Below are 26,545 nucleotides of genomic sequence, written 5' to 3'. Positions count from 1 at the left end.
TCATGCTGAGTATCTTTTCTGACCACAATGTATAAAACTAGAAACCAATTACAAGAAAAAAATAATAATTTACAAATATATGGAGATTAAACAACATGCTACTAAACAACCAATGGGACAAAGAAGAAATCAAAAGAGAAATAAAAAATACCTTGAGACAAATGAAAATGAAAATACAACATATGAAAACTTATGAGACTCAGCAAAAGCAGTTCTAAGAGGGAAGTTCGTAGTGATAAATGCCTTTATTTATTTAAGCTGCACCACACGGCATACAAGACCTTAGTTCCCTGACTAGGGATCGAACCTATGCCCCCTGAAGTGGAAGCATGGAATCTTTTTTTTTTTTTTTTTTAATTTTTTAACATCTTTATTGGAGTATAATTGCTTTACAATGGTGTGTTAGTTTCTCCTTTATAACAAAGTTTATCAGCTATACCTATACATATATCCCCATATCTCTTCCCTCTTGCATCTCCCTCCCTCTCACCCTCCCTATCCCACCCCTCTAGGTGGTCACAAAGCACCGAGCTGATCTCCCTGTGCTATGCGGCTGCTTCCCACTAGCTATCTATTTTACATTTGGTAGTGTATATACGTCCATGCCACTCTCTCACTTTGTCCCAGCTTACCCTTCCCCCTCCCCATATCCTCAAGTCCATTCTCTAGTAGTTCTGCAACTTTATTCCCGTCTTGCCCCTAGGTTCCTCATGACCATTTTTTTTTCTTAGATTCCATATGTATGTGTTAGCATACGGTATTTGTTTTTCTCTTTCTGACTTACTTCACTCTGTATGACAGACTCTAGGTCCATCCACCTCACTACAAATAACTCAATTTCATTTCTTTTTATGGCTGAGTAATATTCCATTGTATATATGTGCCACATCTTCTTTATCCATTCATCTGTCGATGGACACTTAGGTTGCTTCCATGTCCTGGCTATTGTAAACAGAGCTGCAATGAACATTGTGGTACATGACTCTTTTTGAATTATGGTTTTCTCAGGGTACATGCCCAGTAGTGGGATTGCTGGGTCATATGGTAGTTCTATTTTTAGTTTTTTAAGGAACCTCCATACTGTTCTCCATAGTGGCTGTATCAATTTACATTCCCACCAACAGTGCAAGAGGGTTCCCTTTTCTCCACATCCTCTCCAGCATTTGTTGTTTGTAGATTTTTTGATGATGGCCATTCTGACTGGTGTGGGATGATATCTCATTGTAGTTTTGATTTGCATTTCTCTAATGATTAATGATGTTGAGCATTCTTTCATGTGTTTGTTGGCAATCTGTATATCTTCTTTGGAGAAATGTCTATTTAGGTCTTCTGCCCATTTTTGGATTGGGTTGTTTGTTTTTTTGATATTAAGCTGCATGAGCTGGGAAGCATGGAATCTTAACCACTGGACTGCCAGGGAAGTCCCAATGCCTACATTTGGAAACAAGAAAAACCTCAAACAACCAACCTAATTTTACACCTCAAGGAACTAGAAAAAGAAGAGCAAATGAAGCCCAAAGTTAATAGAAGGAAGGAAGTAACAAAAATCAAGGTGGAAATAAACAGAGACTAAAAAAAAAACAGTAGAAAAGATCAATGAAGCTAAGAGCTGTTTTTTAAGATAAACAAAATTGACAAGCCCTTAACTAGACTCACCAAGAAAAAAAGAGAGAGGACTCAAATAAAATCAGACATGAAAGATGTTATAACTGATACCATAGAAATACAAAAGATCATAAGAGACTACTAGGAACAATTATGTACCAACAGTTTGGACAACCTAGAAGAAATGGATAAATTCTACAACATACAACCTACCACGACTGAATCATGAAGAAATGGAAAATCTGAACAGACCAATTGCTAGTTAGGTCATTAAATCAGTAATCAATAACCTCCCAACATAAAAAGTCCAGGACCAGACAGCTTCACTGGTGAATTCTACCAAACATTTAAAGAAGAATACCAATCTTTTCTAAACTATACCAAAAAAAGAAGAGTAGGGAACACTTCCAAACTCATTTTCTGAGGTCAGGATTACCCTGATACCAAAACTGGAAGAGGACATCATGAAAAAAGAAAACTATAGGCCAATATCCCTGATGCATATAGATGCAAAAATCCCCCAAAAATATTAGCAAACTGTATTCAACAATACATTAAAAGAATCATACACCATGATCAAGTAGGATTTGTTCCAGTGATGCAAGGATGGTTCAATATCTGCAAACCAATCAATGTGATACACCACATTAACAAAATGAAGGGTAAAAATCATATGATCATCTCAAAAATGTCAGCAAAAAATATTTGACAAAATTTAACATTCATTTATGATAAAACCTCTAAACAAAGTAGATATAGAGGGAAAATACCTCAGCATAGTAAAGGTCATATATGACAAACCCAAACCTGTCATAATACTCAGTGAAGAAAAACTGAAAGCTTTCCCTCTCAGATCAGGAACAAGACAGGGGTGTCCATTCTTGCCGCTTTTATTCAACATAGTACTGGAAGTCCCAGCCAGAGCAATTGGGCAAGAAAAAGAGATAAAAGGCAACCACATTGGAAAGGAAGAAGTAAAAGTCTCTCTATTTACAGATGACATGATATTTTATATAGAAAACCCTAAAGACGTCAATACAACTGTTAGAACTAATAAAAGGATTCAGTAAATTTGCAGGATACAAAATCATTATACAAAAATCAGTTGTGTTTCTGTACACTAATACGAACTATCACAAAGAGAAATTAAGAAAACAATACCATTTATAATTTCAACAAAAAGAATAAAATACTTAGGAATAAATTTAACCGAGGGGAGTGAAAGATTTGCACACTGAAAACTATAAGACATTAATGAAAGAAACTGAAGAAGACACAAATAAGTGGAAAGATATTCTGTGCTCATGGATTGAAAGAATTAGTGTTAAAATATCCATACTACCCAAAGCAATCTACAAAGTCAATGCAATCACTACCATAATTCCAATGGCACTTTTCACAGAAATAGAATGGAACCACAAAAGACCCCGAATAGCCAAAGCAATCTTGGGAAAGAAGAACAAAGCTGAAGGCATCATGCTCCCTGATTTCAATTTCAAACATATTATGAAGGTATAGTAATTGAAACAGTATGGTATTGGAATAAAAACAGACATGTAGATCAACTGAACAGAATAGAGAGCCCAGAAATACTCATATATACATGGGCAATTTATGACAAATGAGCCAGGAATATATAATGGGGAAAAGACAGCCACCTCTTCAATAAACGGTGTTGGGAAAATTGGACAGCCATATGCAAAGGAATGAAATTTGACCATTATCTTACACCATACATAAAAATGAACTCAAAATGGATACAAATTTGAATCTAAGACCTGGAATCATAAGACTCCTAGAAGAAAACATAGAGGGTAAGCTCCATGACAATGGTCTTGACAAGGATTTTTTTTTATTTGATGCCTAAAGCAAAAGTAATAGAAGCAAAACTAAACAAGTGGGACTACTTCAAACTTTAAAACTTCTATACAGCAAAGGAAACTATCAACAAAATGAAAAGGCAACCTGTGGAATGGGAGAAAATATTTTCACATCATATATCTGAGAAGAGGTTAATATCTAAAAAAATAAAGAACTTATACAACTGAATATCAAAAAAATTAAAAACCTGATTAAAAATGGATAGATGATCTGAATAGACAATTTTCCAAAGAAAACATACAAATGGCCAACAGGTACATCAAAAGGTACTCAATGTCACTAATCATCAGAGAAATGCAAATCAAGACCACAATGAGATATCATCTCACACTAGTTAGAACGCCTAACATCAAAAAAATAAGAAATAACAACTGTTGGTGAGAATGTGAAGAAAAGGAGTCCTTGTACACTCTTGGTAGGAATGCAAATTGGTATAGCCACTATGAAAAGTAGTATGGAGTTTCCTCAGAAAATTAAAAATAGAACTACCATATGATCCAACAATTCCTCTTGTAGGTATTTATCTGCAGGAAATGAAATCACTATCTCAAAAAGATATCTTCACCCCCATGTTCATGGCAACAGTATTTACAGTAGCCAAAATACAGAAGCAATCTAAGTATCCATCAACAGATGAACGGAAAAAGAAGATGTGCTGTGTGTATACACACACACACACACACACACACACACACACACACACACACACTGGAATATTACTCAGCCATAAAAAAGACGGAAATCCTGCCATTTGTGACAACATGGATGGATCTTGAGGGCATTATAATAGGTGAAATAAATCAGTCAGAGAAAGACAATATATTATCTCATCTATATGTGGAATCTAAAAAACTGAATTCACATAAACAGAGAACGGATTAGAGGCTGCCAGAGGGGGGTGATTGGGGGTGGGGGAAATGGGTGAATGTGGTCAAAAGGTACAAACTTCTAGTTATAGGATGAATAAGTCCTGGGAATGTAATATAGAGCATGGTGACTATAGTTAACAATGCTGTATTGTATATTTGAAAGTTGCTAAGAGAATAGATCTTAAGAGTTCTCATCACAAGAAAAAAAAATTTGCAGCTATGTGGGGTGATGGGTGTTAAGTAAACTTGTTGTAATAATCATATTGCAATGTAAACATATATCAAATCATTAAGTTGTATACCCCAAACTGATACAATGTTATCTGATATATATATATATATATATATGAAGGAAGGGAGGGAGGAAGGAGAGTTTGAATTAACCAACTCTTTGTGTTGCCTAGAGCACTCCTCTCCCACTCCCACCTTAAAGTACAATCTGACAGTAGATAATTAATTACTATTTTTAAACTTCCTAAGGCAGGGGCCGATATATAAGAAATCACCTGACTGGGGAAATGAGATGTCTACTTTATAAATAAAATCCCTCTTTGTTTTCATCTGCCTAGCTCTCTACCTCTCAGGTTTAAGAAACTTGAAGACTCATAGAATTATGTGGTCATAGGGAATTCCAAACCCAATAGAGGTTTAACTGCTTAAAACCAATTTACTCAGGTGAGTAAATTTCCTGTGTGGTAAAGGAGGCCACACAGGAGAAAACTGAAAAAGGCTAGGTGGCTGGTGATATTGATGTTCCCCCCACATGGGGAGGCAAAGCCTTTGTTAGGTTTAGGTTCACATCTCAGCTCCCTCCAAGGCATTAAGTAACTGTGGTTGCCATGGTTGTGCAGGGCTCAGATTTCCCTTCAAGAAAACAACCTGCCATTCAGCTGTGAGGAGTGCAGGTACTTGAAACCCTCCAACTGCAGTGCCTTTGGGATCTGCTGTAGCATTTATACTGAGATCACACACTCCCCAAGCAGCCCCCAGCTGATAGTGGGGCACAGCCAAGTTACCCGGATCTGGCTTTTTTTGCCCAGCATGGGACTTCTTACAGCAATCTATGTGCTGGAGACTTGCCCAGAGCCGCATTGCAACCAGAGGCTCCTTCTATCCCATCCTCCTTCCTTCACCCTTTCCTTTCACAGGTGTCAGACTCGCAAGGTGCTCTGAAAGCTTTCTCTGCCTCAGCCTGCTTGCTCTCCCCTTTATCTTTCCCAGGTGTTACCGCCAATAAATCTCTTGTACTTTTAACTCCATCCTGGCATCTGGTTCCTGGAGAACACACCCAAGACTAAATTTTGTTTTCTCATCCCTAGAAATGAAGATACTATATCCATATTTAGATTGGTAAGGATTAAATAACATCTACACAGAGATCCCTGAATATAGGAAGCAGACAAAGGTAACATGGAGCAGGTGCATGGAGAGGTGGGAGGAGGGGAGGAAAACTGTCTTTACCTTCTATAACGAGTATAGGTTCCTAATCCTATGTCCTGCTTTATAGCGTACATTTTTAGACACTGGAGAGAGGAAAATAGGATGAATTTCTAGACACTAGAGGGACATATTGGGGAAGATATAATGCTCAGTGGGGACTGGCCATAGAACTATTGTGGATGGGGTGACACTTGATTCCCTTTTCCAATACAGTATGATCTTACTGGAGGATTTTTCCTAAGAAAGGAAAACCATATTTATGTCCCTTTCAAAATGACATTTCATAATGGCATCTACAATGTACTATCACAAAACATCCTGCCTCATAGTCCTGATGGTTATTTTGATGTTAAAGGAGAACAGATTGAGTTGACTCGACATCTACCTTGAATATTTCAAAACCAGGCATTGATATCAAAGAACGTGGAGAGCTCTCTAATGTCTCTTTAAACTGACAGGGTCTAGCCTGTTATCTTGAGTAAAAAGGTACTCAATAGGTATTATCTGACTTGATGGCAGAAAATCATTGCATAATTGAATAGATATACTCTAAGCATTGGGCAGACACTTGGAAGAAATTAAGAAATACACCACCATACTAGTACAAGAGAAACACTAAGATTATTGCTACCAAGAAACAAAGATAAAAATACAATAGAATAAGATTGTATTCCTTGGGACAACAGAAACCAAAGAAAGTATAGCTTTGGTGTATTGTTGTATGACGAACCTGTTTACAGAAGAAAACTGTAAGAATAATCCATAGGAAAATAGAAAGAAAAAGCCAGACATAATTAACAAGCAGCATTTTGCTTCCTCATGTTTTCTTATCCTTGCTCAAAAAAAGAGTAGAATAGCACACCTTTCACGTTCCCCAGGTGTTTACTTCCTCAGTCACACATGCCATGGGCGCATTCCCCAGTGTCAGACTAACTCGCCTTAGGAAAGAACCACTTATTCAGCAAAGAAGAACTGTGCAAATGGCTCATTTCATTTAGTTAGCCATCTTAATTAATTCATCTTAATTAGCCCAAGATGATGCTTCTGAAGCGTTCTGCTTTCTTATCGACACTATCCCTCCTACTGCAAGGAAGGCAGACTTTGATGTCTTTGACACCAACTCAACCTCAGGGACCAGCATCATCACCAGCAGATCTCACGTGAGTGCTCTCCAAGTTGCTGTAAAGCGGGCGCCTAGGACGAGTTTGCCTTTTCATTGGAACAAGCTGTACTGTGCAGTGGAGAGGGCTAGAAAGTGACCTCTGGCATCTGTGTTTAACAACTGAAACACGTGCACTTACTCTGTGCCAGGAAGGTGCTGGGCCCAGAGTGGTGAGCAAGACTGTGCTTCTGCTACCGTGGAATCTCTGGTCTTCTCCACGGGAAGAAAGGCTAGAAAATGAAAACACAAGTGAAGGAGTACGTTGCTACTTTGGCAATACATTAGTTACTGGTAAGAAGTCTGCCTACCTCTTTTCAGTTATTTGCTTAGACCAAGGCTAGTTCACAGGGAAACAGTCAGAAAGCTGTGGGGGCCTCTCAGCATTTGCTGTGTTTCCACCTGGCACCAGCACCAGATAGAGTCCTCGGTGGCCTGGAATGTTCATGCGGCCAGAAAACAAGAGTGGAAATGTCCCCTGCTCCAATTTAGCTAGCGTCCCATGCAACCTGCTGGCTGAGTCTCCCCCCCTTTCCCTGTCTCTGCCAGTCACTTCATTTACACATTGTTCTCACTCAGCCTCTCACAGGAAGACATCTTTCTGAAAGTGCTGCAGACATTATGTGTGAAGAAACAAGGACAGTATAAATAGCTTTTCACTTCTAATTGCAACTTGCTGCTCACATTTTGCTTCCTGAGAGCTCTGAAAAGAGACTATCCCAAACCAACAATAGCACAGGAGCCCTGGAAGGGCAGGTTGATGTCTCCCGCTGAAGGAGAGCAAAGATGGAGAGAGAGCTACAGGAGACCTAGGGGGTCGTTTCAGACCTGAAGGAGCACATCTGCCCAGGGTAGAGCTCAGCCGGGCAAACAGGGAGTGGCTTCCTGGAGTAGCTGGTGGGTCAGCTCTTTGATGCATCGCTCAAGCCTGCGGGCTCCCCTCTGGGCCTCTGCGTTGCGTCGGACTTCGCTTTCCAGTTCAACGTCCAGTTCACAGACCTGCAAGCAAACCACGGTCTCAGATGACAGGCGGGCAGCCAGCAAGCCAGGAGGGCATTGCATGTGCCTGCTGGCACGATCATTTGAAATAGTGACACCATCAGGGAAGACGGGTGCGCTCTCATTCTGGCAGTGGTGAAACAGGGCAAACTCTGGGAAAACCGCCTCGCCAAAAGTGAGCTGGTTGAACTATGTGAGCTCATAAAAGGGCTGTTTAGACTCAAGGATGTGAAAGGCTAATCCATGCAGAGGTGATAAACTTCCCCTCTTGGATTACAAAATTACACGCACGTGTGTATTACGAATGTACGTAAATATATAGAGAGAATAAGCTATATATAGCACTCTTTAAGGATTCAGCCAATGTACTGCCTCATCTTAAGCTTCTTTCTCCATGTTAAGCTCTGACTCTCTAAAGAAATCAGATTCTGAGTTTTTGTCACACATATGTCACCCACAGCCCCATAGCCCTGCTTTGTGGGAGAGCTGTAGTACAGATGAACAGAGTTATACAACCAAGGTTAACATAATATTCATTCAACAAATATTTGGTGCCTACTATGCACCAGACACCAGGGCCAGGGATGCAGCAGGGAACAAAACAGACAAAAATCTCTCCCCTCTATAAGCATCCATTCTAAGGAAGGGAAACACACAAACGAAACAAAGTAAAATACAGACTATGTTAGATGGTGATAAGTGGTATGGAGAGAAATAAAGCAGCACACGGGGTAGGGGGTTGAAGGGGGAGGGTGTGTTTCATATGATTTTGCAATCACACCAACTACACAAGTTGCATTCAGAAGGTCTAGCTTTTATCTCTGTGTTCTCCTCCTATGAGTAATTGTTTTTATTAGTCCTTGTTTTATTCTGTCACCAATTCTTTTTGAAAATACAAGCAAATGTGTACATGTTTTCATGTTTCCCCTGTTTCTTGCACAGAAGTTTGTATACTCTCAACATTGCCTGTACCTTTTATCATCATTATACCACTAGCCATGATCTCCAGGACATTACAGAGCTCTTCCTCACTCCTTTTTAATTAGTGTGATTATATGGATGTACCATCAATGTGCATTGGTATTCCATTATACGGATATACCATAAATGTGCAAAGGCAATACTTTATTTTTCAGAGGCCCTTCTGAACCATGAAATCCCACTCAAATATTCTTTCCATCCTTATAGCATTTGTCACATGACCTATACGTTGTCACTGAAATAGATTCAATAATTTTAAAAATCCTATTTTCAAGCTAGGTCTTCCTATTTATTTTTGAGCTCCCTGAAGGCAGGTACTACATCATTTCTGTCAGGCCTTTTACTATATTTTCACTAAGTCTGTTTTGATCCTTGATTTAGTTATTTCCCTCCCCTTTGTCTGGCTGTTAGGAAACGCGCATTCTCCACAGAGGAAATAACAGGAGCAAAGGCACAGAAGCAAGACTGCGAGGGTGTGTTTGGAAACAGCTGGTCTCCCTGGCTGTGGGGAGCCCTAGAGCTGGGGCGGGTGAGTGGGAGGAACTGCATTCTCACTTAGCAGGATGGCGGATTTCACCCAGTCCAAGAAAAGTCCTATTTAGTGGCCCAAAGTCAAGAAGAAGGAAAGAATATACTGAGATCTGACACCGTCAAAGATCTGAACATGTTACAAGCAAAAGTGAGGAGGGAGGTAGGGGCTATCTGGTGTGACATTACAGGACAATAAGGCTTCGAATTGGGAGTTGTCAAGACCCCATGATTATGCAGGCAAACTCCTACCCTGGATTCTAGTTTCTGGCTTTGCTTTCTATTCCCTATCATGGCGGTCTCCTCAGCGTCACCCAGTCTTTCCTGTAAGTCTTTGCTCCATGTTCTTTCTCATCCTCTCCACGTGGGCATTGGCATCTTGCTCCTTCTTCAGTTCTTCTGACATGTTTGCTACCTAGAAAAGAAGGAAAGGGACTGAGACAATCCAGCAGCCAATCAAGCTTAACATTTCTACCCACAGTCTTCCGTTCCTGATGTGACTAGGTGCCATGCCTTGCCTCTGTGTGCTTAATCTCTTCCCACCATGCTCTCCCTAACCTCTGTGGCCCTCGAGTTTGTTAACCATAAGGCAATCAAGATAGCAGCAGCTACTGGAGATTAGGGTGAGGGGTGGTGGAAACAGACCAGAGATGAAACACCATGTGAACATTATTATACAACACCTGCATTGAAAGAAAGATGACCAACTGAAGGCAGAGCTTTTAACTGAGTGAAGCACCAGGACACGTCCTGTAACATCATGCACCAGGAAAAGTGTGCAGTGCCTATGAGAACCTTTTTCACGTCTCACTTCTATAATTCTGTGATTCGCAACTGCAAACAAATTTAGGCTCCAGGGATTTGGTAGCAACTGAGGCTCTCAGTGCCAATAATCTGGCACAAGGAGGGTTAATTCTTGTGACGCCCACTCTTGGCTTTGGCTATGTATACTAAGGGCTTGGGGTCTCGCTGCAATTATTAAGAACTGTTTCATGACTCTCTCAGTGCCTTTAATGTAAGGACACTGCCCTCCCAGACAAAGTTTCTCTGTCTATCAGGTTACCAACCATCTGTATAATTTAAGTGTGAGACGTCTGTGTAGACGGTGAGGGCAAAGAATGAATGACGGAGGTAACTGGGTTCTGCTATGTGGGGTTGGAACTCACAGCTGAACTATTGGAGAATTAAAGCGAGGAAAGAGGTAGTGAGTTCATTTTTCAACATTGTCAAGGAAATCTTATAAAGGTGAGGTTATGCAGATAGAGTCTTCCTAATGTGTTGACTGCATATACCTACCAAGCAGGAGTAAAAGCTCTTTTTATTCCTTTCTATCTATGTGGATTTTCATAAATGTTAAGCATATTATTTTTTCCTTGGCCAAACGCTTTTAAGCTTTCACACACCTCTTTTGCATCAGAAAGTGTCTGCTTTGATACAAAATGGCTGAGGGCTAAGCATGCTTCCCCATTCTTCTGGATTCTACAGTGACCTGGTAGCTAGGATTTGGTACAAAAGTTTTGTTTAGCTCCCCAAATGCGAAATAACTCAGTAAGCTTTTCCCTCCTTTTGAATTTTAAAATGACTAATGTAAAATCTAATTGAATATCTTGTCTCGATTCCCATATACATTCTAGCAAGAGGATCAGTTTTCATTCACAGGGCGAGGTCAGGGCTGCTGCATGTGTTTGTGTGTCTGATGGACTATACAGAACCACCTGATGGGGATGGGGTGGGTGGAGGCTGAAATCAAGCCCAAGCTCTGCTCAGCAAGCACTGGGACTTGCAAGGCTGGGTGCTTCACACACAGACTTCTCCTCACCTCCCTCCTCCACGACATTTTTTTATTTTTTATTTTGCTGAGTATTGCCTTCTGGTTGCCATGCCTTTTGAGAGAAGTCTGCATCTACCCACAGTGGGGGTCCAGCGGGTGTCTTTTTCCAGTTCCCACAAAGGTACAGTCAAGGCTGGCAGCCAACCCTGAGCTTAGTCTCATTCAGGAAAAGCACCACTATCAACAATTTTAAACTTGCAGATAAAGAAGGTACGCCAATCCTGAAGCCCTTCTTCACCAACCTGACTCTGTTACTGAAGCAATAGTATGGGCTGTAAAAAATAAGTGAAATAGGGACTTCCCTGGTGGCGCAGTGGTTAAGAATCTGCCTGCCAATGCAGGGGACATGGGTTCAAGCCCTGGTCCGGGAAGATCCCACATGCCGTGGAGCAACTAAGCCCGTGCGCCACAACAGCTGAGCCTGTGCTCTGCAGCCTATGAGCCACAACTACTAAAGCTTGCATGCCTAGAACCCGTGCTCTGCAACAAGAGAAGCCATTGCAATGAGAAGCCCGCGCACTGCAATGAAGAGCAGCCCCCGCTCGCCACAACTAGAGAAAACCCGCGCGCAGCAACGAAGACCCAACGCAGCCAAAAATAAATAAATAATAAATAAATAAAAAATTTTAAAAAATAAGTGAAATAAGCATTCTTTGCAGATCATCATCATAAAGCTATTACAGACCCTAGGAAAAATAGCTATGGGTAAGGAAACACAAGAAGAATTGTTTCTAGACACTAGATATATTGATTCACAAGTGGAAAGTGGATTAACTTTTTTAAAAATCTCTTGCTTTCATAAGATTTTGCTTATGGCAATTCAGCTGCTCCTTTTCATTGTGTGGACAGAGTGGAAGGGAGGAGCCAACTGGCCTAATTTTTCAAAATGGGGACAGAGGCAGAGGGGTCAGCTGACTTCCCCCTAGCCATATGGAGAATCAATGGAATCCTTTTTGTCTGCAGCTTTGCCCCTGCCCCTTGGCTACTGCTCCCATCAACTCTGGAAGACAGGAGCAAGCAGGCAGTCAATGGACCCACCTCGGTGGGTAGCTGCCTTCTTGGCCTTCTCTTCTGCATTTTGACACCCTTGCATCGCCTCTTCAGCTTCCTTCTGCATCCTGGCAACACCAACCTCCAGTTTCTTCTTCTGGCTGAGGAGACTCGTGCTCTAAGGAAAAGCGGCATCCTCATTAGGCAAGTTGAGATCAGTGGTGCAAACGCAAGCTGGTGTGTTCAGGACATGCAATGCGAGGGGCTCTGGCCGGGAGGCTGTTTTCCTCTCATCAGCCATACTCATGAAGCAATACTTCCAGGCCCAGGAGACAACGTTAGACTTGAATGCAAGGGATTTCATCCATTAGAGGCTTAGTACTGGAGAGATGACAGCCTGAGTCAGAAAGGAGAAATGGACCCAGACAACCTACAAGCCCCAAACATGTGTTTGGTTTTCAGCTGGTTGAGGGATGTGTTTTTCTGCCTTTTGCTCTTTGATGGGGAAGAAGCAAGTGTCCTAGAGCAGAAGTCAGTGTCAAAAGCAGACATGTGGAAAGCAGGGGTTTGGGTAATAAAAATCAGTTTCCTGCATGCTGCTCCAGGGGAAGAAAATCTTCCTCATTATCTACCTCTGCTTCTATTAATTTTGCAGTGAGGAGGTGGGAAAAGCAATTTAGATGAGCCTCATCCCCCAGGCCTGAGAAACCTCCATTACGCTGGAGGATTATTTGTGTTCTTTGGCTGATGCTGCCCTAATTCTTTCCTTCCTGGGTTGTGACATTAGAGGCTGAAACTCCTTTTTGGTCTGTGTTTGTAGCACAGTTTTTCTGAGGGTGTGAACTCTTAGCATAGAGAATGTATTTAAAAGGCATAGCCTTCCTATTTTTAATTTCTCTTCTGTTCATTCACTTTTCCTCTAGCTAGTGCCTCTCTCAGTGGCAAGATTAAGCCTTTGGAAATAGGAAGAAAGATATTCCAGCCTCACAGGTTCTACCCTACTTCCTTGATGGCGTGAAGCATCTTCATCAAGGTTGCTACCCTCTGTCCTTATGGAGAGCCAGGCTCTGTGTGCCTCAGGCCTCCCACTGTCGTGGGTGTGGCCTGGAGCGATGAGGGTATTTCCAGGAGTATGTTGGGATGCTCACTGCACAGAACTCCATAGAAACTCTTTCTTTGTAAAGAAAGGTACAATATAAATGGTGATTCGTTTATACATAGAATCATTTAAAATCTGTTGGGGAGTTGATAGTTAAAATCTTTTCAAGCTGAATGATTGGTTCCGTTTGGGAAGCAGGGGGTGAGGGAGTACTGTACAGAAGAGCAATCTAGATTGTCACAGCTCAGGTTTGAAAAAGGACACATGTAATTAGACAAGGATAAGTTTGGCCTCATATGTTTGCTCTAGGCTAGAAGTCTGGGGATGCAGAAGGTTCTAGAAAATACTCATTGTATGTCAATCAGAAGATTGACGGTGTTCCAGTAATTGCAAGGGGGCCACCAATGGCTAAGGTGGGGGAGAAGTCCTTTGTGAGCAATACGTCACCTAGACCAGAGCTGCTCAAGGGGTAGTTTCTGCACTGACAGCATCACCTGAAAACTCATTTGATTCCTCCTGCTGCAGAGATTCTGATTCAGTGGGTCTGGGGTGAGGCCTGAGAATGTGCATTTTTGTGTTAGTTTCTCTTATACACGTAAAGTTTCAGAAACTCTGCTCTGGAGATCAGGTCTATTACCTAATTTTCTTTCTTTTTTTTCAAATCTATCTCCTCCTCTCTATGTCTGCTTTTGCTCTGGTTGATGTCCTTATCTCTCTCTAGGCTAGTGGTTTTTCATCATATTGGGACCCACTGGTATACCATCAGTTATAACATGCATGGCAAATAATTTGTTACCAATAGATATTAAGTGCTACAGATAGTGAATGATTTACTTTTTAAAAGTTCAATATTCTACTTTATAAGATTCCCACTCATTGTACTTAGTTAAGTTTTCTTGAGACAGAAAGAAAATATTGAAGTAAGTTAGCTTGTTGGGAATTATGCATAACATATAGCCTATTTGTTTTATACCACATGGTATCCTAATAGGATCGTGTCATGCACATGGGCACAAACTGTAGGCATAAACTAAATGCAGTGCCTTCCAGCAGGTACATCTTTGGTTTATATTAATACTTCCTTTTATCCAGTGTTTCTCAGTGGGGTCACAGTTGGCATTCTGGGAGGGGCAATTCTTTGGGATGTTGAATTATCCTGTATCTTGCAGGAACATTAGTATCTTTGGACCTTGCCCACTAAATGTCAGTGGTACTTCCCAGTCTCTGTGGCAACCAAAATGATCCCACAGATGTTTCTAAATATCTCAGAGCATGGCACATCTGCCCCTAGTTGCATTAATCCATCCTTCACAACAATCACCAGAGTAAACTTCCTAAAATGCATATCTAATAACTTCCTTCCCAGTTACTCACAATTCTTCAGCAGACCCCCATTAGCTGCATGATAGAATTCAAACTCCATCAGTCTCAAAATCAAGATCCCTGGTGACCTGGCTCTACCCGCCTCTCCCTTAGCATCAATTCTGCTGATCTCTCCTACCCCCTACCGTATGCTATAGTAAGTATTTCAATTTTCCTTAACATCCTAAATTCCCTCTTTTCCCCATGCCTCTGCCCTTGACTTTTCTCTCTACTTGGCTGACTTCTTCCAGGTCCTTCACGACTCAGATTAAGCATACTGTGCATCTACCTAAGTCTAGGATCGTCAGGGAAGGCTTTCTGTACGGGTGTGCTTGCTTTATCACTACAACCCCAGCAGTGCACTGCAGTTTGGTAACTTAGATCTCCACCTTTTTAGGACGATGGAGATATTTTGCATCTGTCTATACCATGCATACCTGTTCAGCTTATGGTGGGTGCCCTAAAAATGTTTGTCGAGCTTTTGTCCTAGCCACTATGGCTTCTCCTGATTCCATGAGAACGGCAACGATTTAAGAACTCTTGCTTTGTGTCACTTACATAACCTTCCATGAGAAGCCAGAGTCCTGACAGATCATCCTATCTGTCAGCAGCCACTCAGAATTGTTTGAAATCTCCTGGCTCTGAGGCAGGAGCATTTTTTTTTTCGAATCCTGGGATGCTCAGGGAATGCATGGCTTAGCGGGAACAGGAGAAGCAGGCAAATGATTCTGGAACACTAGCGAATGTTCCTCTCTCTCTCCCCAGCCTCCTAGCTATGAGTGCCCTGACAGTTCATTCTTCTGGCAGGGCTTAGTGTTTTGGGTCAAATTGTGTCCCTCCCCCCAAAAACATATGTTGAAGTCCTAACCCCCAATCCTCGGAATGTGACCTTACTTGGAAATAGGGTCTTTAGAGAGGTAGTCGAGTTAAAATGAGGTCATTAGAGTGGGTCCAAATCTAATATGACTGATGTCCTCATAAAAATTTGGAAATTTGGACAATGACAGATACAGAGGGAAGATGATGTTAAAGACACAGAGAAAATGCCATGTGAAGGAGGTGAATTGGAGTGACGCATCTATAAGCTAAGGAACACCAATGACTGCCAACAAACCACCAGAAGCTGGGAAAATGCAAGGAAGGACTCCCTGCAAGATTCAGAGGGTGCACGACCCTGCCAATGCCTTGATTTCAGACTTCTAGCCTTTAGAACTGTGAGCGATTACATTTCTGTAATCAGTTTGGGAACTTGGCTGCTGCAGCCCTAGGGAACCAATGCATTTGGGGATGAATGAAGGGCGAGACCTCCACTCTGCTGCCTAAGGCTCTCCCTGCCTCACCGGCCACCTGCAAGGCTCCACGTGGCAACCACGTACCGTCCTAGGCCAACCGGTGTGGATCCATTGCCTCCCACCAGCTGACGTGGCTAATGGCGAGTTTACGGGCCCCACCTGGGCGTGGAAAAGCTTGATTTCTTTCCTGTGGCTTTCAGGAGCTCTTCCTCCGCCAGCCTGCGCCCGCGTTCTGTCTGCTCATGCGAGGCCCTCAGCTCCTCGAGTTCAGCCTGGAGAAGAGCATTGCGCCGCTCGGCCACCGCCAAACGCTCCTTCAGCGCACTGTTCAGGCGTGTGCTGTCCTCCAGCTGCGCCCGAAGGTCCTGCGAGAGAAAACACACGCCACGCCGGGGACACGGATCCTGGGCAGTTCAGCGGGACCTGCGCTTACACATGCGCGCTCTGAACAAGCCCCGCCGATTCAACGTTAAGCATCTTCCCGCTCTCCTGAAGGATTAGATTTGTTGTCCTGACGTTTATTGCTCAACACAACCTGCCGCTTGGTTTGCTCCCATAAGCAGAGACATCCCTGCCTCACCCCTGCATTACAATTGAAAATACCTTGATCTGGATCTGAAGCTGGCCCAGGGATTTGGTTGCCCCTGACAGCTGCCGGTTGACACAGCTGAGCTGGAGTTCCGTCCCAGTGAGGTCCGCTTCCATGTTCCTCTTCAGCCCGGTGCCCTCAATTCTGCTCCGAGCTTCAGAATCCAGGCCCGACTGCAGGGAGTCAATAGCACACTGCTGCTGCCTCCTAATTTTAGAATAACATTCAGGGGAAAAATCATGCACCCAAATTAAGAAAGGTTACCTGCTGTGTACACACAACTGTTTAGGAATCAGAAAAAATTAAAATTCAAGAAAAATTCTGTGTAATTAACAAAATGAGTCTAAAGGGTCTTCATTTGGAAACCATGGAGATGGAAGGGTTAGGTCAGTGAGCATTTGTCCATCATAACAGACTAAGATTCCCAGACCAACTTCCCGGAAAAATCAAGAAAAGCACCAGAATCTTTTTGAGGTTCCTGTGGGGCAGCCTTTGCCTTATCTAAGACCCCCCTCCAGGACGGTCTAGATTCCCTAGAGTGGCTAAGGGTGAAGGAAGGATGCACTTTCAGACAGGCATAATATTTAAATACTTTCAACAGTGAAACATGCCTGAACACGGCAAGAAAGAGCCACCCAGGTTGGAATAAGTCCTGATCGCCAGCAATCCTGCTCTAACAGCCTGTGACACCAAATTCCCCTAGAATAGCATGGTTATCTTTCTCCAGGAGTTTGGGAGTACAACCAAGGATAGGCTGAGAAAACCAACTGCTGTGTGATATTGAATTACTTCAATATGCCTTTATAACAATGAAAGGTCCATGCTGAAATCATTTTTGCAAAGTGACAGAAGCTTACACAATAGATGTGTGTTCAGAGAGACAATGAAAAACTGTGGGGAACCCATGGCAATCATTTCCTAGCACTCTTGCAGTAAGTCTGGGACCATGTGACTGAATTCTGACTAACGGACTATGGGCAGAAGTGTTTCCAAGCCTCACACATACAGCCTTTTACTTGTGTGATCCTGTGCTCTCTCTTCCCCATCTATAGCAAACTTGGTGGCCACACATGGATGATCTGGCATCAGAAGATGGAAGGAACCTGGGTTCTTGAGTGACTTGGGATAGTGGCCCACTCTCCATCCTACCCCACATTGGACTCTGACACAAAGCAAAAATAAGCTTTGTTGGTTTTAAGCCATCAAGATTTGGTGGTTGTGAGTCAGGACAGTGTAACTGTTATAACACAGGCCCTGTTAAGCTCACCCTATGAAACAGGGCCTAGTACTGGGCAGATAAGACAAGACATACTCATAGAGCCCATCAGCACAAATAGCAGACACATTCATCTTGAGTCAGAATTAGGTTCCACACTGAGTTGTCTTTGAGCCTGTATTCTGATCTCTGAGGCCAGCAGGAAGTCACACAGCCTACAGAGGAGTAAGAGCGTGGTCAGAGTTTCCCGTTGGGTGACAGGTGGAGGTGCCACTTTTTGTGACCACCCTCACCCCATTGATGGGGGGGAGGTTTCAGAAGTAGTTATGCAAATGTACAGGAAAGAACTCTTTCTGGTTCCAGAGTCAGCACCTCTCCTTTGCCAGTGCCATGTCCTGGCTCCCACATGCTGTGGCCAGCCTCTCCTGCCTATCCTTAGGTCCTACGCTTTTTTCCTGCTCCCAGATCAGAATCCTACAGGAATGCCAGCACGTAATGTTACTAGAGACTGTTATGGCTGAATTTTGTCCCTCCTCTCTTCCCCCGAGCCAAATTCATATGTTGAAGCCCCTAACCCCCAGTACCTCAGAATGCGAGTAAATTTGGAGACAGGGCCTTTAAAGAGGTGATTAAGTTAAACGAGGCCCTTAGGGTAGGCCCTAATCCAATCTGACTGATGTCCTTATAAGAAGAGGAAATATGGACACACAAAGAGACACAGGGATGGGTGTGCACAGAGAAAAGAAAATGTGAGGACCCAGCAAGTTGGCCACCTGCGAGTCAAGGAGAGAAGTCTTAGGCCCAGACTTACCAGCAACTTGATCTTGGACCTCCAGCTTTCAGAAATGTGAGAAAAGAAATTTCTGTTGTTTAAGCCACGCAGTCTATTTTGTTATGGCAGCCCTAGCCCATAATACTACAGGGACACACACTCAGCATCACTGAAAGCTTTAAGACACTGCTCTGTCTTACACGAGGAAACTCATTTTTGCCACAGTTGACTCTCCTTATGCAGGAACACTAAGGCGTCTCTAAGCTGGTGTCAAAATCCTCTGTACAGAAATATATTCTACTTAGGCAGACAAAATGAATGTTTCAAATTGTACTTTTTCCACAGTTGTTTATGAAACTTCATGAGTGCCTACAGACAAGTAGAAAGTGCTACGGTTTAAGAGGCTTCTGTATAACACAGGCCTAGAGAATGGCCACTAAACGATCAGCGCATTCTTTAAAATGAAAGCTCCTCGAGTACGTTTTTTAAGAAAAATGAAGCAGTCAGGACCAGGGCAATATTGTAAGCAGTTCCTTTTCTTTCTTTCCTCTGTTTTTCTGAAATGTGAAATACAATTTGAGGAAAGAAACCAAATGCAAACAAAAACAAAACCATTCTTTTTTAAAACTTGAAAAAGTTAAGGATTTAAATTGACAGTCAATTCAATCAGTAATATTTTTCTCCTGCCATGTTGCTCATCTATATCAGGGAAATGAAAGATTTTCCTTAATTCTAATACATACGATTCAGCTTTAAAGTGATTAACAAGATATTTTGCTAACTAAATGCCATGTCTGAGTTTGAGCTCCTACTTCTTGAAGTCGCGCTAAAATATTTTCCTTAGAAATGAGAAGAGATTTAAACATATTCTTCTGGCAGAGACTCAGACAATAAAAGAAATTAAGTTGGATAGTACATGTAAATTGAGACCATGTGGCAAAGTTCGCTATTACTGAGTGCAGAGGAGTGAACAATATGGAAGGAAAAGATGACGGAATGTTACCAGGTACCTGAGGCCATAGGCTGGGGGTGGGCAAACTATGGGCTATGGGCCCAGCCACGACCATTTAATTTCTTATGGTCTATGGCTGCTTTCAAGCTACAATTGCAGAGTTGAGTAGCTACAACAGAGACTCTATGTCCTGCAAAGCCAAAAGTATCTACCACGTGACCCCATACATCTAACCCTTCCGTAGATGATCAAACCAAAGCAAACAAGCACATTTCGATAGAGTAAGGCGTTTCGATACCTCATTCCCAAAAGCTCCTTCCGCAGCACCTCGCTGGGTGTGTCCAGGGAGAGCAGAATGCAGGCCAGGGGCACCCGGGCCACTGAGAAGACCACCACACATTTCAGCATTTCCTTGAATACCCTGAGTTGGGAGGGGGATGTATATAGTCAGTGGCCCCAGAAGATTCAGGACGCAACTGACCAACTTGTTCTCAACCCAGTCTGGGGCCTTGCAGCAGGGCCTGACTTAGACAGCAGTCATGGCCGCCAGCCGGCCTTCAAGGAGCCACGATGTCACTCTTCCTTTCCTGTGTGGAGGAGGGCAAGGATCAAAGCCGGCCATCAAAGCTCCTCCCCTCCTTCCAGCAGTGACTGCACTGTCGCCCGCCTACCTCTAGCTCTGCTAATTATAACGTTTGTAGAGAAAAACCAAAAAGCCCTAACAATCCATGAAAGTTTGGGAAGCCCCGTCTAGAAGAGCAGGCACAGCATCTTGCCAACATGAAGCGCTCAAATATCTGTTGAGCAAGTGAAACATACAACTCGCGTACCAGCTGCTCATTCTTCCACCACCAACAGGCTTCCAGCCCGGCTCATACAGGATCAGTCCTCGCCGAATGGAAAAGCAGCGGGCTAGCGGGCAGAGAATGAGTGAATGAGGTACCCGGTTTGCAGCTCTACCAAGGTTTTGCCTTTGCCTCTGAGTCTCTCTCCTGTTCTCCTGGTCCCTTCAGCTTCTCGGGTCCTGATTCACAGGCCTCCTTCAGTTTCTATGGCGCTTCCCAAGGATTATGTGAAATAGGACCTTGAACTTCATCTTTCCCTCAGGCAATATTTCCCTTGAGTTCTGGGTTTTACCTGGTTTACCCTTGATTGCTCAAAATCCTCTGCTTTGCTAGTATTTCCCCCTGGCATTCTCTTCAGTTTCCTTAAGATCCCATCCTCTCCTAACCCTGAAGTCAGATTAAACCCTTGGATTAGACCAAGGCATTCTGATCCAATCTCCACTGGCACAGGGCACTCACACCGAAAGGGTCTGCATGGTATTTGTGATATTTTGTGAAGATATGCTCATCTTTCCTTTCTGGATGTACCTATTACAGTTATTATGAATCATTAACTAAAACTCATGAATAGCTTATTCCTCCCTTCAGCTCGCCCTTCTTTTTTCAGCCCCTTCGCAGCTCCTGCCTCGTCTTCAGTTCTTTCTTCTCCCAGCCCTAGCTGTTTGGATCTCCAGCTTCCTGTGCACTAAAATTATTATAATTGGTGAACAGCTCTACAACATTCAGATGTACCTGACAAGATGCAGACTCTCAGGATTCAGTTTTACTTAGCTGGGTTTATTAATAGGCACAGGTTTGACGTTACCTGAAAAGAGGGGGGTTTTTTGTTTTTTTTTAACTGCACAAGGAGACATTCATTTTTGTTCCTCATGGAAGGAAGTAGGGCAAATATCAAGGCCCAATGTTTTTGCCCTCCATCAAAAAAAAAAAAATTATTTTAGACACGGACTCAGAGCCTCTTAAGTAGACCAGGATTCATCCCCACAGTCAGTCCTATAGAGGAAAGTGCCAGTGAGTGAGAGCAAAGATAACTCAAAGCACACAGAGGACCAAATTTGGCTTGACATCCTCATTAAAAAAAATGACCCCCATGGGAGTTTTGTCTGAAGGTGGGCTATGGGTAAGAGGCCAGTTCAATTGAACATGGTAACTTTTTCTTTTAATTGTTTAACAAACACGTTTAAAGCAAATTGCCAGTTGAACCTCCCACTCAAAAAATGCTCTTCCATGCTGACATATGGCATTGACTTAAGGGAACAGATCAGATGGATAATACAATCATAGTTAATTCCATGTGTTTATAATTGTGCCTTTGATCTAGAGTGTGAAGTGCTTTGCCAACATCAGCTTACTGATCTTCCTCACCACCTTCTGTGACATGGATGGGGCTGCTTTCATCCCCTCACTTCACTGAGAAGCGAAGAAGCAAAATTTCTAAAATCATCAGCTTGTTATGATGAAGCTAAGATGAGATCCTGCAACCCAGGATTCCTGTTTAATTCAGTTTCCTGACTATTAAGACCCAGCTGCTTCAACAGGGATTCATAAGCAGCTTAGCTCTTGGCTTCGGCCCCTCTCCAAACAAATGGCTACAGGTACAGGCAGGGGGGATGTGGAAACTTCACTCTGATCCGACATTAATTTTAATGCCCAGCACCACATTTTTGAGTTCTTTTCCTCCACTGTTTAGCATTAGCAGTCAGTGTCTTGAACGCTCAAGAAAGCGGCTTGTTGTAGGGAAACCCAGACAGCATAAACAGTCCTTGCCCACATACTTATTCTTTTTTGGTGTGTTATCTTGAGTCTCGTATGCAAGTAGAAGCTGCTCGAAAAGAATTTTATAAGAAAATCATAAAAACCTGATAGTAATCGTGTAGAGGTATTCCTTTATATTAACAGTGCTGAACTTACTAGAAAGATTCTAGTGTTGGGTTAGATTGGCTGTTTCTTTGGTAATAGTCCAACAAGGGTCATAAAAGCAGCCAAACACAGCGGGTTCTGTTCAGTTAAGGATTCTAAAATATGCAACTGTCACTCGTCAAAATAATTGTAAATACCTACATTTTTCTATTTCTTCATCTTTCTCTGAAAGCTTTCTTTCAAGTTCCGCTTTAGCTTCCGAGAGTGCAAGCTGCAGACAAAGAATCTTGCTTTCGTTGCGTTCCAGAGCTCCCTGAAATATATAAATAAAAAGCACTAAGTTCAGCCCACTTTTGGACAAAAGTATTGTTTTCTCTAAACGTATATCATTAATGGAGCTCTCTTGAGAATTGCTAGGAATAATCTAAGTTCAAATCAGGTCCCTGAAGACTGGAACAGGATGAGAGACAAGTGATTACTTTTGTTTGCCACATCACCTATAGATCTGATGTTCTGAGGGCTTTCAGCTGTAGTTCAAGAACTGGAATCTAAAGCATTTTTTTTTTTTTTTTTTTTTTTTTTTTTTTTTAACATATAAGTCTTTTCTTTTTTTTTTTTTTTTTTTTTTATAGCTACTTTATTTATTCATTTTATTTTTTTTTATTTTTGGCTGTGTTGGGTCTTCGGTTCATGCGAGGGCCTTCTCTAGTTGAGGCAAGCGGGGGCCACTCTTCATCGCGGTGCAGGGACCGCTCTTCATCGCGGTGCGCGGGCCTTTCACCATCGCGGCCCCTCCCGTCGCGGGGCACAGACTCCAGACGCGCAGGCTCAGCAGTTGTGGCTCACGGGCCCAGCCGCTCCGCGGCACGTGGGATCCTCCCAGACCAGGGCTCGAACCCGCGTCCCCCGCATTAGCAGGCAGACTCCCAACCACCGCGCCACCAGGGAAGCCCCCTAAAGCATTTTTAAAATAGACATTTTCAGTCTGGTCTGTGACTATATTTCAATTTTTAAATTTATTACCCTTGACTTTTTCTAATGTTTCCATCTTTGGGATGAATCAATAAAAGCATGAAAACTAAAACAAGGAAGGTGATAACTCCTCCCTGGAAACTTTTATTTATTTCTGGACATCACAGGGGGATAGAAAAAAAGTTGAAAGCATTCAGAGAGCAAGAAACAGGACAGAGCTCAAATAAAGGAATTTATGATGTACCTGACACATAAGGCTTGGTGTGAGCCATTATCACCATAATTACTACTATTACTTCAAATGGATTGCTTTGACAGGCAGGGAAATCTCCTGCCCCTTTTAGTATTTAAATATAGGCAAGGCACATACTGCCAGGGATGTTATAAAGGTGTTTCAAGTTTGAAAGTGTAGGTTTGATTAAATCTTTAAAGCCTGTTCCAAAGACAAAATTCATATAAAAGAAACAAACAGAACACTTGGAGAATACTGAGGAGGATATTTATAAAGGGCACAAGGGGTGACCACCATCTATTGGTCAGTTAACCATTGGCAGACAGTCCTGAGGGCAAATGCAATTTTTCTAGCCTCTTCTGAGGAGTGCTTAGCACATACCATCAAAAGTAAAAGGTAAAACTGAATAGCAATTTCAAAATAAAAATAAGAAAGATGTTGGGACTTTAATATGGCTTACAGCCTTGCTGCTTTTCTCTCAATACTAACTTCAATATAAAAGAAAATAAATAAAAAACAAATGCCGGTATAGCAATTTCCCCCGAGGGAATGATGCCCTTCCTTCAGGGGGAAACTGTCACCTCTAACCCTTTTGAATGCACTGAGAAAGTGAATCTTTGAAGGTGACCTGGGATAATTTGAGTTTTGTGACTTCAAAAATAATCTGATAACGTTTCTCATAAAGGCTCACTCAGGAAAAGAAATAACCCAGTTTTACAAATACATGTCCAAACTGATGAAGTATTTATGGATGCAGCTGAAGACAAAACTTGAGAAAATGCGAATAGAATATAACGCCATCTAGTGCTACTAAATGGTATGAGCGCTGGGGCCTTAGCCATCTCACCTTCAACGGGGCAGGTCAATTTAATGTACAAAGATGTCTATACGTTACACAGGACTAAAGTTGCCCCGCCCAATCACAGTTCTCATTGGCTTCTCACGTTGCTTGAAATTTCTACCATAAAAGTTACTTCTTTGGGTTAAGGTGGTGGCTTTAGAAAGTCCCTAGCCAGGGTGGCCAGAGAACCGACGGGAACCAAAAGGAGCAAGTAAATGGGACAAAGTTCACCCACTTTACGAGGACCAGCCTTGTTAGGGGACACCACACTGCCAACTGAAAGGATTCTATATAAAATGTAGAAGGCCTCAGAAAACAATTTGCATAAAAAGACAAGAGCTGTGTCAAGAGCGGTCCATTTGACACATCTTCTGTCTGGTAGATTTCTTACAGAAATGTGGTGGTGAGATAAATTGATCAGACATTGCTTGACTCAGAGCAATCCTCTGGGGTCTAATTTTTTCATTATCACACCTTTCAAAAGGCCCGTGCCTGAAATGGACTTGCTGTGCCTTTTAAAAATTATTGTCTCTGTTGGAGGGTGAGTGGGTGAGGAATGCATTTTTAATGTGACTGGGTGCTTAGTCAGAGGGTAGGTCAAGAAAATGAAATTCAGCTGGGAGAAAAGAGGCTTTGTCGGCCTTGCTGACTAATTAATGACCGTGACAGGGTAACTTCCTTCTGAGTTCACCCTCTTTGGCAAAAAGATTTTCTCAGGGGTCCTTTCAATCACTAGCACACACCTAGGGATAAAGTCAGAGATCTTTCCTGAACTTTTAATCCATAACACTGAAAACACTCCTGTCAAACAACCCACACAAAGATGAGCTTTCAGCAAAAAATGTTTGAGAACATTGCTTTGAATTCATTTTTAAAACTACCTGAAGTTTTTTTTGGAAAAAAAAAAAAAGTGTTTCGACTGATTTTATTTAAAGAGAGGGGCAGGTATGAGGATATTTAGTTATTCAACATTCAACAAATATTTATTGAACCTCTACTGTATGCCAGGCAATGTTCTAGTCCAGTGCTTCTCAAACGTTAGGGTAAATATGAACCACCCAGGGATCTTGTTAAAATTCAGATTCTGATCCAACAGAGCTGGGGAGAGGGCTGAGAGTCTGAATTTCTAACAAGCTCCCTGGTGATGCCCATGCAACCGGTCCACAGGCCACGTTTAGAGTAGTGAGGGTCTAGGTACTGGGGATAAATTAGGGAACAAGATAGACATGGTTCTTGTTTTATTTATAATCAAGAGATTTGCATCCACGATTGTCTATCTTGTTCCCCTAGCCTCGATTTCCTCATTTGTACAATGAGGACAATAGTTTGCTAGGGTGATTACATAAAATAGTGCATACAAAGTACCAGGCATAGTGCCTAGCATGCAGTTAACCCCTGAATAAGGGTCAAGGGTTATAAGTGTGTTGTTGCTGTTGCTGTCACTAGAATGCAGGTCTTCTGCACCGTCACAGTGATGGAAGCCTGCTTTGCTCCCTGGAGGTAATACCTCGGCCTCTTCCAATGCCATTTGGACTTCAGTCTTTTCTTGTTTTCAATCTACTTCTTGACCTTTTCCATTTCACTTAAGTTCTTCTTTCCTTCTTTCATCTGATTTTTCAGATTAGAAATCTCTTCTGGAGAAGGATGAAAAACAAAGTTAGTGAAAAGAACCAGTCTCAGATCCATGATATCAGCCACAAGAGACTGTTCCCAGAGGCCCACTGGGACCCTGGTCATGCCATCCTTGGTAACTCGATGGCAAGGCCACTGCTGGCACATATGGGACATTTGTTTGAATTAGAAAAAAGAATTCCCTCTTCAAAGTATTCTTTTGGCATCTGCCACAAGTTGCCTACAACAACTGGTGAGGATGGTGCTTCTCAGAGTATTGTGCATTGAACAACCTGTGCAACTGTACATGGCGGTCCTGCTTGTCAGAGCCATGCCAGATATTGCCTGGTGGGGCTCTAGGACACAGACCTGGAATCACTATTCCAGTGGAAGAGCTTAGCTATCAACACTGGTGGTGGCCACTGTGTCAGCTGTTGCTCAACACCAGAATGGGAACTTACAGCATAAGCTGGGTCATTGTCTGCCAGAAGCCAATGCATGAACCCTCTCATGAACACAAGTCTCTGAAAGAGCAAGGCATCATCCAGAAGTGACAAAACCTCCACCACCTGACGCTGTTATTGTCAGTTCTGCCTGTCCGTGAAGGAAGCCTCCAGAA

The 26,545-nt window shown here is 42.5% G+C and overlaps 1 protein-coding gene across 1 annotated transcript in view; it reads right to left on the bottom strand.

The window, feature by feature from the left end:
* Positions 1 to 26,545, bottom strand: part of MYH15 (myosin heavy chain 15) — a 189,304-nt gene that overhangs the window by 5,392 nt on the left and 157,367 nt on the right. Inside the window, 9 exon segments of the mRNA XM_059919993.1 lie at positions 7,837 to 7,953; positions 9,715 to 9,796; positions 9,798 to 9,873; positions 12,332 to 12,459; positions 16,196 to 16,401; positions 16,640 to 16,832; positions 22,468 to 22,583; positions 25,823 to 25,864; positions 25,867 to 25,949. Coding sequence (XP_059775976.1) covers positions 7,837 to 7,953; positions 9,715 to 9,796; positions 9,798 to 9,873; positions 12,332 to 12,459; positions 16,196 to 16,401; positions 16,640 to 16,832; positions 22,468 to 22,583; positions 25,823 to 25,864; positions 25,867 to 25,949 — 1,043 coding nt within the window.

Source organism: Balaenoptera ricei, chromosome 4, assembly GCF_028023285.1.
Source record: "Balaenoptera ricei isolate mBalRic1 chromosome 4, mBalRic1.hap2, whole genome shotgun sequence".
In the NCBI taxonomy this organism is placed as follows: Eukaryota; Metazoa; Chordata; class Mammalia; order Artiodactyla; family Balaenopteridae; genus Balaenoptera; species Balaenoptera ricei.
The sequence above is the reverse complement of the archived record's forward strand: the minus strand, read 5'-3'. Positions and strand labels throughout refer to the sequence as shown.